The 17,174-nt window shown below is 37.5% G+C and overlaps 1 protein-coding gene across 1 annotated transcript in view; it reads right to left on the minus strand.

Annotated features, from left to right (window-relative positions):
- Positions 1–17,174, minus strand: part of CNTN5 (contactin 5) — a 968,886-nt gene that overhangs the window by 219,447 nt on the left and 732,265 nt on the right. Inside the window, exons 10-12 of the mRNA XM_081155637.1 lie at positions 12,235–12,416; positions 3,106–3,242; positions 947–1,076 (exon numbers count right to left, since the gene is read on the minus strand). Coding sequence (XP_081011763.1) covers positions 947–1,076; positions 3,106–3,242; positions 12,235–12,416 — 449 coding nt within the window. The remainder of the gene's footprint in view (positions 1–946; positions 1,077–3,105; positions 3,243–12,234; positions 12,417–17,174) is intronic.

The following is a 17,174-nucleotide window of genomic DNA, read 5'->3' on the forward strand; positions in this document are numbered from 1 at the left end:
ATTAGTTATAATGTAGAGACATTTTAAGTTAAAGCATTCATAATTCAATAAATTGACTCATGATGTATTACATTTAGTTAATTTGTAAATGGGTAAGTTCCCAGATTCCTGAGATCTTGGGTGTTTCTGCTAATGACGTGCTTTGGGAATTTAAGTGGAAAACAGAAAGTACACTTGGCCTCCTGCCCACTTTGGGGAGACAGTGAATTAAGATCCCTTAAGTATCTCTCTTTGTATTATGGACATCCCAGAACCAAAGTTCAGAAAATCATCAGAGTGGGAAAAAGTAAAATCCATTCCAGCAGCCCAAATATGCTCGATCTGGGCAGCCTGTCCCCCTGGAGTTTATCTTTCCTGCCGTAAATAATGAAGCAGAGCTACTGTCCTGGTTACATCTTATTGAAGGTGTAACCCTATGAGACAGCTGTGCCTGGCCTCAGGAAGGCTTTCCCTTTTACGGCAGGATGGAAATGGTGATGCCCTATGATGAGAGGGTGCTTTACTGTGGAGTCTGGCCTTCTAGAAGTCACCTGCCTACTGGTGGGTAGGAGGCACTAGGGAAAATATTAAGCATTGCTAAGGGAGCAGGGAGGGCTGCTTGAAGTCTACGTTCTGATTTTCTACCCTCAAGACATTTTTCCTTGAAAGTTAACATATATTTCTTATATGATTTTTTTTTTAATGCCACGGAAAAGACGTATTGTGTAAACCTGTTAAGATTAAAACTAAGGTTAGAAAACCCTTGTAAAAAAAGTTATGGTACAAACTGTACCCAATGTAAACTTGTCCCCTACAGCTTAAAAAATACATATCAGCAAGACAGTATTTTTTTCAAGCCATAAAATAGGTTTTTACAATCACAACATAAAACTTCAGGAGAGTGAGAATTAGAGCATGGAAAGAAGCAATCCATTTTTCCCCATTTATTTATTTAGAAATTGCATACCTAGAATTTTCAGCTCAGCACTTGCATAAATGGCTCCATATTTATTTTCAGCCAAACACTGATACATTCCAGCATCTGACTGATTCACACTGTGGATCATCAATACTCCATTAACCATCTCAACCTTACTCTGTAATGGAATGAAAAAAATTAGATATAGAAAGTGAACAAATCATACAGATTCTGCAATTACCACCTGCTAGACCAAGAAAAAAAAGCTTGCAATTAATGCAGTTGAACATTATTTGACAACTTAGCAACACAATTTACTGTTCATTATGGTATTATAACGTCTCATGTAAATTATAACGATTTCTTAGAAAAGAAATTATATGTATATTTTTCTGTAGTTATTTTTCTGAGTTTTAGTTTTGTTTTTAAATGGAGCTGCCTTTGTACGGTGTACGAGCTGAGCTCATAAAGTACCATCAGCAGATGAAGCTTTTATTTATATAAGGAAAAGCAGGTGTTCATGTGGTAGAAGGGACTGAGGCTATAGATACATAGAATCAAGGTTAAATACAGCTAAGGTCATAATAAAGACCCCTCTACTGTATCGATCTGGTCAGGAGTTGGCCATTTCTCTCACTTCCCAACAAAATAACACAAATAAAAAATACTCATTCTATAACTGGATTCTGTGTGAAATTATCGGCCAGAAAACATAAACTTCATTAGCAGAAGAAACAATATAGAAGGCAGGAAACTGAGCATGTGCAAACTGAAGTAAACAAGCCAAGAGCACATTTCAAAACAAACTTTAAATGTAAAGTGTTGTTAAACAGCCAGGTGTCCTGTTTCCTTAATGCCAAGCACAGCGTTTTTTAAAATGCTAGCGAGCAGTGCTTTATCTATCAACAGAGATGCCAAGTAACTTGCCATCACGTTCAGAATAAACCCATTCACTTTGCAGATGTATGATCTGCCAGTGGAAGTTATGGAATTTACTTGGGTGCTGGTGGTACAAAATATGACCAGCATAGTCCCTCCTTAAGGTTTATCTGGCATCCCTGGGAGAACTAGAAAGAGGCAACGAGTCAGTGCCTCGGGGTTCCCACTCCCTCACTGTTTTCTTTTCTATTATTTTTTTTTAACAGCTTTGTAGTTCTTTTGAACAGCTCTACTGGTCTGCCTTTTTGTGTAACTGTGTTTGTGTTGGCCTAACTGGTTTTAGAATAAGGGAATGTTGGAGCTGGATGGGACTGTAGGGATGATCTGATCTAATCTCTTCATTTTACAAAGCAGCAAACTGAAGCCCAAAGAGGTAAATGCCAGACAAGAGGTCCCTGAGCAGAACCCGTGTTCAGGATTTCAACTTTATACACCTCCCTCCATAAATAGTGAGCTATTCCCCCCTGTCCTCTTTCCTGCAAAGGCCACCAATAAGGGAAAGAGTTAGCTAAAATTATTACTATTATTCTGAAATTAAATAGTAGTTGATATGTTTTCAAATCTAGTACATATTAAGTTGTTTTATAAATATGTAGTAGATTTACTAAGAAGATATTTCAGTCTATGGCTAACAGGATGCCCCAGAAAGAACCTGCCCAGGACACAGAAGACAAGGATTCTGTTCCAGTCTCATCCCTTACTAGATATATGATCTGGGGCAAGTCTCTTTACTGCTTGGGGTTATCTCCAGCATCTGCAGTGACAGTAATAAGCAAGATGGCATCTAAACATCAGCTAGAAATGGCAATGAGTCTATGATAATCATTGATATTTTCCTATGAACTTATAGGATTTAATAAAATTTAAAGAAGCAATGCATTATTTTTAAAAGTAATGTAATTAAAATAAAAATTGTTGCCCTGGCTGGGTAACTCATTGGTTAGAGCGTCATCTTGATACCCCAAGGTTGCCGGTTCCATCCCGTCAGGGCACATACAAGAAGCAACCAATGAATGCATAAATAAGTGGAACAACAAATTGGTTTCTCTCTCAAAAAAAAAAAAAAAATAATTTTTAAAAAAAAATCAATTAAAAAAATTATAAAAATAAAAAGTATTTATATATTTGTTGTATTTCTCACTCCAAATATATTATAAGGCATAAGTAAAAAATGTATTTCAATAAGAAGAAAAGAGTATAGTTTGTCCTGTTTGAAATCCTGCTGAAAGTACACCGGGACAGGTCAATATAATAGTTACCAAAAGTACCTGAGTGAGGAGGGGCGCTCCATTCTTCAGCCAGCGGTAGGTGGGCCTGGGCTTCCCAGTAGCCTTACATTCCCATCGGAGAGGGCTTCCACTGTCTAGCTGGGTGTCATTCAGCTTCTCCACCCAGTGTGGGTAAGCTGCAAGAGTTGTAAGCATGTAAACAGGGTGATTTCATTTCTCAAACACTTAACCAAGCTCACAATGTATATGGACGTATTAATTGCATTAAAATTTTTACCAGTTTAGGTGTTGGGAAGAAATACAACATTTTATTACACACAGGACTCTCACTTCATATATATGTGTATATATATACAAGCAGTGATATTTTGCTCATCGAAAACACTTTTATAAGCTTAGCATATCTTTTTTTGACATTTCTCTTAGCGATATATGGATTTTTTTTTAATTTTTTTTTTACTGTTGATAGTATTACAGATGTATCTTGTGTGTGACCCACTGCAAAACAGTGGCTAGATTCTCCCCGAGGCACCAGAACCTGTTTCGCAGGAAGTCAGATACAGTGTTAGCCCAGGTTGAAGCAATGCAGCACGTCCACTTACTGGATACGTCTGTTAGTTTTTTTGGGTTTTTTCCCCTAATAATATCTGGATGGCTTCTGAAAATTAATTTGTAAATTCAAAATTTACTTGATGTAAATTTTTTTTCTATATTTATCAGCATTCTTCACATATATTATATATTCAAGCTTTCCAATTTACAACAGAGAAAAACTTGATCAAGAAAGACCAGACTGCCGGGCGCGCGCGCGTCCGCCCGAGGTCCCGGCCCCTGCGCTGCGCGGCGCCCGGGCGACTTCGCGGAGGCGGCGGCGGAGCTGGAGCTCGGCCCCGGCCGAGAGGATGCCCGCGGGGGCGGGAAGGGCTCATCCCCCGCTTTCCGCGCGGGGTTTGCCGCTGGCTGGCAAGTAAACCGTGGTCTAGAGAGGCAGTTTTCGGAGCTGGGGGCTGAAATGCCTCCCCCAGCCCAGCCCCAGCGTTTGTATTCAGTCTCCAAGTGTCCTTCCATGGTCTCCACCCCGGCTCTCTGCAGAATCGGGGCAGACGAGCCAGCAGGGTTTGCCCAGGCTGCGGGCGTCTTGCCGGGTGCGTGCCGGGGACGCCGCCGGCCGGCTCACGCGCCCAGACGCGCGCGTGGGGACCCTGAGCGCGGCCGCGCCGTGCGCCCCGCTGAGCCGCGCGGCGCTGGGGCCCGGGCACTGGCGGGGGGGCTCTTTCTTTAGCATAGAAGTTCGTTTTTCCGAGTGACTTAGAGAAACAAGCGGCCCCGCGGCCCGTTTCCCGTTTATCGCGCCTCCGCACCCACTCCCTCCAGTTCTGCCCGCTCGGAACGGGGCGCGGTCTCTGCCCCTCTCTGCGCTGCTGCGTTCAGAGGGGTTTCTAACGCTGGAAGTCAGCACAGGCTGCTTGCTTTATGAAAAGCTCGTTTCCACTGCTCTAAGGCTTAATATAGGTTTAAGATCTGATTAAAAAAAGAAAAGATCGCTGTACTTAATAATTCATTAGAAATAAAACAGAAGAATTGTGCCACAGCCACTTAGACTTCTTTTCTAGATTGGGATTCAATACTCTTTTCATTACGATTTTGTCATATACAGGGGTGGGCAAGAGTCGGTTTACCGTTGTACGGACGTGACGCAGTTTATTTTTGCATTATTATTTGTTTGTTATTGTATTGTTTTCCATAGGGACAACTGCATTTACTTGCAGCCAGGAGATGATTTGCAACATAGTTGTTTGCAAAACAAATGTGGAAGAACGGTCCAGTTAAAAACGAAGCGTCAGAATGAAGGACTGATTGCGCTGAATTCAGCCTTGGGGAGCATGCTTTCTTAGTTTGTTTATCCTCAATCTGTTTTTAGAAATCTTGAGTCTGAGCCTGACTGGATTAACCTAGGTAACTCTCAGTCTCACCTGCAGATGGGTGCAGGCCACACTCTGAAACTGACTCCTGCCTCAGCGGAAACGCACGAACTTTGTTTTTCTGGAAACGACCTGAGACTTTCAGGGACTGGTGCTATCTAGGCACATCTTGAATTTTCTGCTCTCCTTGCCTTACTGACTCTGTACTTCACCTCAGCCTTCAGTGCCACTGTACCTCCCTGCTGCTTAATATCTTGGATTCTGGCATGAAAGTATTGCATGGTCCCTGTGTCTTTTCCTGTGTATATCGTGTAGTTCTCTTACAGTGGGAGTGTACAGATGTATTTCATTTGATGCAATCGAATTTTAAATAATATATTGGATAGCTGTTAAAAATACACCTTATAACCTAAAAAAAGGAAATAAGCCATAATGTTGTAATTGAATAGAATCTGTAAGATACAGGTAAAGTGTCTTTCCTCCAATGGTTGATATTTAAAAATAAAAATATTGGAAAAAACAAGTAACTCTTTGTCCACAGATACTCTGTTTGAAACAAGTGAAGAAATAAATATGAAAATAATATTGAACTCAGTTATTTCCCTCTAGAAACCTTTTTGGCATTAACCTATAAAATGTTTCACTTCTTGCTAGTGAGGACTTTGATCATGGATTCATTCACCTCGTGTTATTTAGCCCTTGCTCAATCTTACAGGTTATTAGGGACGCAGGACACCTATGTCCTGCAGTTAAGAAGTTTATCCTATGGTAGAGGAGGTGTGGAGCCAATGCCACAGGAAAGGATAGTACAAGAAAGGAAAGATGTGCTGAGGGAAACCGCACATGGATATCAGAGTAGTGTGTCGAAAAGAACAACAGATATTTAAAACCTAAGCCAGTTGAGAAAGAAGAAAGAGCATTCAATTCTAGTCCTAGTCACTGAGCTCATATCAATAAGTCCCTGCAGTCTTGATCCTGAAAATAAGCATATTTTATTTTATGAATCAGGAAATTTTGGCTCAGAGAAGTTAAGGAAATTTACCAAGGTCACACAGTAAGGGACAGAAACCACTTTCAAAGTCAGGTATTTCTCTCGTCTCATTTGAAATATTAAAAAATTAATTGGAAGTATTTGCTGCATACCTAGTGTGTTTACCTTCAAATCTATCTCTAAATAGGAATTTTGGTTTTTGTAGCTCACTGAAATTTTAAATTATGATTTGACACCCCAGCTAGATAGCGCGATTGTCAAGAGCACAGCTGACATGACATGTATATTTACTTTAGACACAGCACTGACCCACATATGATAGTTGATTACAGGACATTTGTTATATTTGATATGCGACTGAATGTACTACAGCTAGAAATGGGATATGCAGCTTGTGGGAGTGAAAAACAAATTGAAAAAAATCTTTAAAAGTCACTAGAATGAAAAATTTGGAAAGAAAAAAATATCAATTAAAAACTGGTCTTCTGGAAAAGGAACACTAGAAAAGAAAATAATATTTGGCCTAATTTAGAGTCTTGATTCCAAAATGAATTTTTCATTAACAAGTGATCAATTAAATGAAAAAGAAATAATTCCTACTTTCCTTTCTTCTTCAAATATTTATTGGACACCACTATTGGTGCAACGCTTTGCACTGAGAATGCAAAGATAAACGCTGCAATATCTGTTTGCTGTCATTTCCAAATTCAGTGGATGATACAGAAATGCAATTAAAATAGTATTCAAATTCACTCTACCCTCAGTTCTACCAATAAAAATCGCCTATTACACTGCCCCCAGAACTAAAAAAATAAAAAGGCTAGTAACTTCTTTCATGTAGCTTTTGTTAAGCCACCTATTTTAGGGTGTCCACAATTTAAGAGACATGTGGCACTCTCACCAGATACACTGTATATTCACAACTATTGATGTAGTTTGAGCTTCAGATCAGTCTCTAGGTTACATTTTTTAAAACACAAAGCAGATGTGTGTGAAGAAAATCGTGCTTATTATCTCCTGTCTTTAGAAATTCTGAAAATCTGTTGATAAATGCTGATTTTTATTGGCCTTCTTTGTTGCTCCTGTACTCAAGGGTTGAGGAGTCAACCTATTTTATCCACATAGATCATTTTCAGTATTAGGATTCTCAGCTGTGGGCCGGTGAGAGGTAACATGGTATATTGGAAAGATTAAAATTGGGGGTAAATATAGGTTCAAATCCCAGTGCTACCATGCCCTTGCTCTAATATGTGACCAGGAATGTTATTTAACTTTAATTAGCCTCATCTGTAAGTTCTAGATAATTCCTATTTCAGTGAGCTACAATGATGACTGAGTATAAAACATATTTTTACTTCCTCCCCTTAATTCATTGCTCATGCAATAACTTGAACTTCATTTTCTATCAACTATGATCACATATGGTATCATTTTCATAACAACAGAACTCAAGGTGAGAGATTTTCTCCAAAGAAATAGGATTGGAAACATATACTTTATGGAAGAAATTATTTATCAGAAATCTTCAATGTTACATTCTTTCCTGTGGTAAATCCTGAATATATTTTAATAGCTAAGACACCTTTAAAAATCATGCCTACTATAAAAAAACACAATTTGGAAGAAAAGAAAAGTAGAGAATGAGATCTAATGAAACGGGCAATGCATCGAACCGTTTTCCCTGACAATGAGAGGTGAGTAAACAGGAGTGAACTATTTTTCATCCCATTCTCAGCCCCCGTCTTAACTCAGGTCCTCAGGATTTCTCCTGTACTTGGGGTTGATTTCTGGTGTCATTGCTCGTTCTAAGTTGGAACCTGGTTCTACTGCCTCTTATTAATGGGACTTTCAGTGATTAGCTCCTTAACCTCTCCAGGCCTTTGTTTCCCAATCTTTCAAGCAGGAATCCTAATTCCCAAGGGTTATTTGGGTTAATATTATGTAGAGTACTTAGTAGTACAGGAGTGTCTAAAACATCAGCTCTTGGCAACTATTTGTTCCCTTCATCGGTTCTTTTTTTAATTTACCAATTCAACCTTATTTCCATTTTAACAACTAGGATGTTATCCTTGGCCTCAGGGAAAGACTCCACCAGTTCTGTGTGTTGCTGAAATACAAGCCCATGAACACATTTGGGGCCTAGGAATCCAGAGACAGTCTATTCACAAAACGCACTATTTAGACAGTTTCACGTAAGGTCTAATAAACCAAGCATCCATTAAAGGTTCAGAAATACTAGAATGGATGATAGCTATGAAAACCAGTACCCATCTTTTAAAATCGGTAAACAAAAACAAAATTCCATTAGGTATTTACATAGTTGTAGTTCATAGGCCCGTGAATATCCTCTCTTCTGCCAAAGTGGAAACTGTTACGCCCACCCACCATGGATGAAGCCTGAAGTCTTCACATGCTTTACCTTAATTACCTCCATTAGCTCTCTAATCCCCTGACTCTCATCTGTTCTGTACAGAGTACCTTGAAGAACGCTGCACATATCTAAGCATTAATCTTTATAATAAGCATAGATCCATAATAAAAATCATCTACTGTGTGCTGAGTGTATGCTTAGTGATGGAAAACAGGAAAAATAACAAAAGAAAAAAATAGTCTTTGTCTTGAAAAAGCTTATATGTAATCAAATTGCAGACACTGGAAGCCATTAAAACTTATAAAGATACTGTCCAGAGATTTTACAAACATAAAAAAACACACACACAAAAAAGTATAATACACCACACTGAAAATAAAAAAAAACTTATTGAATCTTTAGTACAATGCAATGTAATTTTCTTTAAGCATCTTGGTTACAGGTATATTTTAATACTGACATATTTCTAATCTAAATAGTAAGTATAAACTATTCAGCAACCACAGTGACAGTTCCCCTGCTCTGCAAGGTGACAAATTGCCAGTTGGTGGGGTACATGACATACACTTAAACTCATAGATTGCATATCTTTATATAATAAAGTTCTTCTGTACACAAAATACCTCCTATTATGAGATCTCCTTATGTGTAAAACTGCTTGAAATTGCGCTTCCTTCCTGCCTTCCTTCTTTCCTTTGTTTTCTGTCTTTTTCCCCCCATTTTTATTGAGAACTTTCTGAAGCAAGATTCCACTTATACTGGATGGAAATAAAGACTAAAAATTGTGTGTGACTGGTTAAAACAAAGTCTTTTTCACTAATCATTGGAAACTACAGGAAAAAAATTACTCATAAAACTATGTTATAAAAAAAGGCATATTCAATAGAATAAGTATGCAGTTTATTCTAAGATTCCAATTATTACCAAAATTTTGTCTGAATTGTTTTGCTAGTTTGTTTTTTCTTTTATGAGCATTATTTTAAAATGTATTTATATAACATTAGACATGTAAGTTTACCTTAAATTTTATGTAACTATCATGAACCTCTTTACTTATGTTGTATTATTTGGAGTATGTTTAAAATACAGATTCTGAATTATAAACGATAAAATATGTGGCCTAAATTTATTAGTTCTCATTTTTAACAATTTGACAGAAAAAAAAAAAAAAAAAAGGAGAGACCAGAAAGTTTACCTGAGAACCTTGGTTCATATTTTGAGTCTAACAACTGAACATGTAAAACACGCCCATAATCACACTTTCAAAAAGAAAGTGAACCACAGGAAAGACTGTTTTCAGTATCGCGTGGATATTGACCGTTTAGATAGAAAGTGCCAGCCTCCATTTCTTACAACACGCCAAGTTCAGGTCACAGAGCTTTCAACAGAAATGCATTTTGAGAGGAGATTATAAAGATGAACCATGGATTCAGTGGAAGCTTTGTGCATCGTGCTATCTATCAACTGCCTGTCAGGTGGAAATGTTAGCCAATATTTTTTTTTTACATTTTAGAGAGTTTAATGGGTGAAAAGAAAAAGCCCTCATGTCAAACACAACAATTTAAAAAGTTGGGTGAACACGTAATAACCAAGGTACTTCTGGACGTGAAATAGGTCACTGTTGATGAATGTCCCCGTGCAGTAGGCACCCAGGGCAAACAAACCAGGGCAGGACGGGAAACCACCCTACACACGGGCTACATCCAAAGACCTCATTCTTCTAAGACACCTTCCCCAGCGTCAGAAATACATGCCAAAGTAGCTAGTTAGCCCAGTTTCTCTTTCTAGTCAACCATCTGGATTATTTTATATTCAAAGTGAGGCTTGCTCTGGCAGGTTTGTCTTGCACCCAGCTGGCCTGCAGAGCACATCTAACTGTGCGTGACAAGGAGAGCCCAGACTTGTTTCTTAGCACACCAGTAACACTGAGTGAAAGCAATTGTTTCTCCTTTTTTTCTAGCAGTATTTGCCACTGACTATGAATCAAGTAGCTGGAGTGGGGACAGGGGCAAGTAGCGTAGTGCTCTAGAGGAGCTTCTGTCCCAGACTATAAATCTAATTCTTATTTAGGTGTAGGCCATTCTTCATAATGCAGATTTTGGACTTTTCCCAAATAGCCTTAAGAGTAATAGGCACTCACTGCATTTTCTTCTGTGTGTGTGTGTGTGTGGTTTTGAGTAGCAAAATACTGTCTGAACACTTGTCTTTAGGTATCAGATTTTTATCTGTAAAGATTTCGTCCAAATATAATATCCCATTTCCTAAAAACAACCAAATCAGTGCTAGTACTTCAATCTTACAAACTTCTAAATTACTTCATGTTTCTCACTTCTAAGATGCTTTCCCCTGTTTAGCCTTTAAGGTACAAATCGAAGCTTTCCCTAAATTCCAGTGCTCCATAATCCTCCGCACACGCCTTTATCACAGCAGATAGTGGGCTCTGCTCTAATGCGGGTTTGCATTTCATCTAGTCCAATGGACCATGAGTTTCTTCAAAGCTCTGTTGCTAGCATATAGAGCAGTAATAGGCACTTAATAAACGTTGATGGGATCAGTGAATGAATAAATAAAATGTGCATAGTCAATTTGGTTGGAGTACTGAATTCCTAAAGGTGTTGGTAGAGATAAAGAAAGAAAACAGATTGAATTCAGATATTAATATTTCAAAATACTCTTTAAGAGTCCCTGTGAAGAATATTAAGCTTTTTAGGCTAACCGATCTTGAGATACAATGACAGTCATAGTTGCTTGGCAGATTCAGCTAAATATGCAATTTGGGCAGTTTCCTATCATAAGCATCTGTATTGGCTTATATCAATGTCCTGGATTATTGTATTGCTCTCTTTTTTAGTGTCCTCACCTGGGACATAAGAATAATATCATTTACCCATTATGTGTCATGTATATTATAAAAAATATGAAAAATAGATACAATTTGTGATCCTAAGACATAAAGAGGAGATTGTAGATATTTTTTAAATAGGTTTTCCCAATTCTTACATGCAACCTGGTTGGCCCTTTGGCAGTTTTGAACAATATAAACACTTGCAGGCTATAAAGGCTAGTTATGATACAAATGTATGAATTTAAGTCGGGTAGGCAAAGTTTTTTTTATAAAGGACCAGATAGCAGATATTTTAGACTTTGTGTTATCTGGTCTGTGTCCCATTCTCAAATCTATTATAATAATGCAAACCTGACATAGATAATATGTAAACAAATGAGTGTGGCTGTGTTCCAGTTAAATTTTATTTATAAAAAAAAAAAGACAGCTGAGCAAGATTTGGTTTATGGGCAATGGACTGTGACTCCTGATTCAGGCCAAGGGCAAAAATAAGTTAATAAAGATTCTTAATTTATCCAGAGGATGGTTTTGGTGCCAGGAAAACATCTCACTTTTAAAAATATCAAGTGTCTACGCTGTAAAAGAACCTGATAATTCTCCATTTTTAATTTAAAGTATTTCTCTATGTAGGGTAATTTTGTATGATGCCTTATCATACCAAATAAGTATTATTATAAATTATAACTTGGTTTTTATGTGTTTAAAAGTAAATGGACGAACAAAATAGATCCAGAGACATAGAAGCATGGAACAGACTGAGGAATCTCAGAGGGAAGCTTAGAGGGAGGGAGAGATTAACCAAAGAACTTCTATACATATATGCATAACCCATGGACATAGAGAATAGTGCGTTGAAGGCCTTGGGGGAGGGGGGCCCGCAGTGCAGGAAGGAGGGGGTCACTGGGGGAAAAGGGACATCTGTAATACTTTCAATGGTAAAGATAATTAAAAAAATAAAAACACTATTTAGTTCAAAGTAATGTGCATTTTCAGTTTGACTCTTGGGACTCTAGCATCATGCTTTGCTGAGAACACTTACTGTATACTTGTAATTGTCCACGAAAGGAATTTTTTCCACGCGAGTTTTCAGCTCTGCACTCATATATGCCTGCATCATCCAGCTGCACGTTGGGTATTTCCAGCACTGCCTGAGACTTCCGCAGACGTGCCTTACTAGGAATATAACCATTAACCTTCATCCACGTGATTGTTGGAACTGGGCTACAATAAGGAACAAAAATATCATTAATATACTTTCCACTATTAGGAACACAGATTCTGTTATCTGGTAATTTAAGCACTTAATAGGCTGAGTGCTATAAAGTGTCATCACAATTAAGGACTATGTGCTGGTTGATATACTTCACTTTCCATGCGGATTGTCTGATAAGTAGTTAGATTACAAGGAAGATAGTTTCCTTTCATATTTCAGGAAAGCAATTCATAGACAATATTTATACATGTTAATACATTACACTTCATTTTTGGAAACTTTGTGAGATTGTTTAAATGGTAACAGTAATTTGGTAAAATTACAAAGCAATAAATACTTATAGCAAGGAATTGAGCAAGAGTCACAAGCTAAGTGAATTAAGAACTCTTTTGGCCCCCACTTCTGCAAATATCTTCCTTCTGCAACAACAAATACAGTTTGCATGTAATCTCTCACCTTGTCTCAGTGATGCATTTATATACTCATAGGATGAGTTATTCTTGTTTTGTTTAAAAACGTAACTCATATACTTGATATTTATTATTATTATTAAAAGATAAAACCAAAGATTAACTCATGGCTTATTCTGGTTAACAGCTGCATATTATTTCATTGTATAGATGTATCAGAATTTAACCAACCATCGCCTATAGTTAAACTAGTAGGTAAACATTCAGCAAAGTCCCAGTGCTGTTGTGTTTTTTGCCACTAAGAAACAATATTACTACAAACAACATTGCACATATATCATGTACTATTGCTTTTATTTTCTGCAGCAGACATTCACAAAAGAGGAATTGATGGATCAAAGGGCATGTGCATTTTTCATTTTAATAAGTACTGCGAGATTGTTTTTCAATAATATAGTGGCAGTTTCCACACCTATCGGTAATATATGAGACTGTTTCTCCATATCCTTGCCACTATTTTATGTGATTAATCTGTTTAATTTTTGTCAGTATTGAAAGGTAACAAATGGCATTTGATACTTTAATATTTCTCTGAACTCTAAGAAGGTTGAACATCTTTTTGAAATTTATTGGCCATTTGCATGTGGGTTTCTGAAATGTTTGCTTTTATGTTACTTTTCTAATTTTTCTTTCATTTTTCCATTTCCCTGTTTGCATTGTTTAAATTAATTTCTTAGGATGCTTTGTGTATTATTAGAACCATTAAGACTTTGTTTCTCAGAAAATTTTTGTGACACAAGTTAATAAACATTTTTGGAAGAAACAAACATATCTGTAGTTTTCTTCATGACTTCTGAATTTTTGTTTGTTTATAAAATTATCTGTAAACCCAAGCTTGTGTCTATATTTTCTGCCGTATTCCTAATAATATTTTAAAATTACTTTAAAACAGTTAGATCTTTAATCCTTCTGACTATATTCATGTTTTTGGTGTGAGATAGGGAATGCAACTAATTATTTCAGCATCTTTAAAACTCCCTTTCCCACAATATTTGGAATGTTGTCTTTGTCATATAATTGGTTCTCACATACTTGAGTCTGTTTCAGGCTTCTCAGTTCTGTACTGTTGATTTATTTATTGCTCTCTATATTTAATCCCCTTTATGGTCTGGACCTACTCTACTTTTTCAGTTTGATTTCTCATTACTTCCTTCCATATTTTCTGACCCAGAAACACACCTCTGTGTGTTTCCAATCATATCCGTTAAAATCGTGCTGATCCTTTGAGACCTGTCCTAAATGCCTCCTCTTCAGCAGTCTTTCCTTATTTGTGTAGTCTGCTGGGATTTTTTTTTCTTTTAAATAACAAAGTGCTTTGTGTATACTACTTGCATCTCTTTTAACAGTCTACCAAAGATCATAATTACTAAGGATAGGATATTTCCCCACTAATTTTCCTTACAGGAACAATAGCAACGTTCACTATCACAAATGATGATATGATAAAGACCATGTGTGTTTTTGAACATCTCTGTGATTTACTCTTTAGGAATAACACATAGAAGTGACATTTACTTGTAGTTCAGCTTAATCCTTGAGAGGCTTGTCTGTAACCTTTGTCAGGGTGCATTCAGAAGAGCCTTTATTTTAGGACTAGGTCTTAAGGCCTGGACTTTTTAAGGATCTCTAGTAAAAGACCCATTTGTTCAATAAGGTTTCATCACTCTTATGGTTTGGAGTTTGAATTTGTTCTGACTCGATGCAATCCCCAGTATTTTTAAGCTCCCTGGTGTTTTTCCTTCCCCAGCAGCACTGCTCAGGGCGCGAAGTCTTACACTTCGCACTCACAGCTTACTCTTTGGTCATACACTGAATGAAGTCCCCCTGCGGATTTCAGGACATCACCCTCTGTGGGGCTCCCCTTTCTCCTACCCTGCCTGTAAGTTTCTGTCACCTCAGCCTGCTAGCTGTTCCTCCTCTGTCTTTTGGGCTCAGGGACTGTCCTGCTCTCCTTGGGCTCCACCTCCCTGGGCCCGTCTGCAGTGGATGCTCCTGGCAGAAACTGTCCCGATGGTCAAATTCACCTTGTTCACTTTCATCCTCCAAGGGGTTACATTCTGCACTGTCTGTTATCCGATAAATAAAATGATTGTTCCGTACATTTTGTTCAAGTTTTTATTTATTTAGGGTTGATGACTAGTGTGATACCAATTATCCTACCAGGCTTGGTCGTAGAAGTTATAAGTTGTTTTAATAGAGAAAAAAATAAGTCTGGTCACAATAAAATCCCATTAATGAAAGAATGGATAAATATGTTTTATGTATTTACGAATTAGATTCGTATCGATTAGGTAAAACAAATAAACTCATCTACCTTCCACACCATGGAAAAATCTTAGAAACAAAGGTTGAGGGAGCAAAAGTAAGTCACAAATGACTAAATATGTTATAATATGATGTTAGCAACGTTCAAAGCCAAGCAAAAACAATATAATTTTAGAGATATATCTCTATGTCATAAGATAATTTTGTTAAGATGAACCACATAGTTCAGGCTGTTTGTTCCTCCTGGGGGAAAATAGGCAGGTGGCATTGGTGAAGGCCACAAAACTGATTGCAAATTAATGTCACTCTTGCTACTGTTTTGGTTCTTAAATTGGTTGCTGGGTTCTTTTGTATTAATTGCATATTACGTTAAAAATGAAGCAGACCAAAAATGCTTGATGTTTTTATTCCTCAATCATGTATTATCAGAGATAATTATCATCTTTTCCCAAATGTAAATTTGGATGGATAAATAAGCCTTATTTTAAGATCTACTTTTATTTTATATTTATTTTATCATCATCGGGTTTTATATTCATTATTTGCTTATGGAATGGCATCTCTAGTGGAGCTCTGCTTTTTAAATAAATATGTATATCTAAAGGAATTTATGTAAAATCATTCATATTTTCTCACTGACCTACATAGTAACAGTGGTTTTCAGTTCTATCTTAGAGGGCAAATGATTGACACTTTACATTAAGTTTCTTAATCCTACGTTCCCCTCCAGTTATTTAATCTACACATAAAGAGTTTAATGCAGTGGAGAAGTCCCATTTGAAAGACATTCTAAGACTTTCGTATGAGAATCATCACTTCTTGGTATTTCTTTCTTACATCTAGATTTTTATACTTTCCCCTTAGTAAAATACAAAATTACTGAACTAAACACCTATTTTGCATGGCTTTTTTTCCTTCTGTCTCTAATCATTCCATCGTTTCCACCTTAGTTTGTGTTTTGGGATGCACTAAGTTGAATTACAGCAGACCCTGAATTATTTACTTAAGAACACATTACCTCAAATAGTCAAGGCCAAAGTTAAAATTGCTATTTTTTGCTTTCCAAAATGTTTAATATCTTAATTTTCAGTGATATAGCCATCGATTTCCTGACTCCTGCTCAAACCATTTTAAACTACTTTATTTCACTGTAATAAAATCTTAATTGCTACGTATCCCCTCATACAATCTGCCAGGGAAAGAAACCCAGTACAAATAGGAAATACACTGTAATAGGGAAGGCAAGGCTGAGGGACGGGATGAGTAGACCCAGGATAACCATGCAGGGAGCAGGAGAAAACACTTCTGGGAGCAGGGACACAGAATTCCATGTTGATGGCCTAAGAAGAAAGGAGACCCAACAAGGGAAATAATCACGAGAACTTTAGTAGGAAGAGCGATTATGGTCAAGTAACAGGGTGAACAGTGTCAGATCACATTCAATCCCTTTACAAACTTTTCTGAGTCATCGCTGAGTGTTAGAACCATACCGGAAGTGAAGATCAATACAATTAATGTTATAATGCCTTAATGAACTTATGACAATTAGAAAGAAAGAAAATGGTCCAAATGGTTCACATACAGAAAGGAGACACTGTTAATAGAACATAGTCAAGAAACCTGTTTCTATGGGCCTGGGAGGTGGGGAATGCCGCCCGGAAGAGGGGAGGGGAATTTATCCTGGCGGTAAAAGTATGTCACCGGCAGTCAAGTCCACTTGCGGGGACACAGGCTATACGAGAGAGCACAATAGATTCGTGGCACTTCGCACAGCTGGGTGCTACGTGCATGACATGTGCAGGGAAGCGCTGGCAAGCTTATGGAAGGTGCCTATTTTCTCTTCAAACACAGAGATATCTTCAAAATGTAAAAGTTTTAACACGGTTTACTTCCTTTGATTCTTTCTTCTATCCTCAAGATTAGTATCTTAAAATGTTTGCCTCTCATAAGCTGGTAGGAGCTCTGGAGTGTGGGATTTTTGAAAAGCGTTGGTGGCGGGCTGAAAGCGTATTTGAGACTTTTCCGCCCGCA

Source organism: Miniopterus schreibersii (genome assembly GCF_964146895.1).
Source record: "Miniopterus schreibersii genome assembly, chromosome: 12".
NCBI classification, from domain to species: domain Eukaryota; kingdom Metazoa; phylum Chordata; class Mammalia; order Chiroptera; family Miniopteridae; genus Miniopterus; species Miniopterus schreibersii.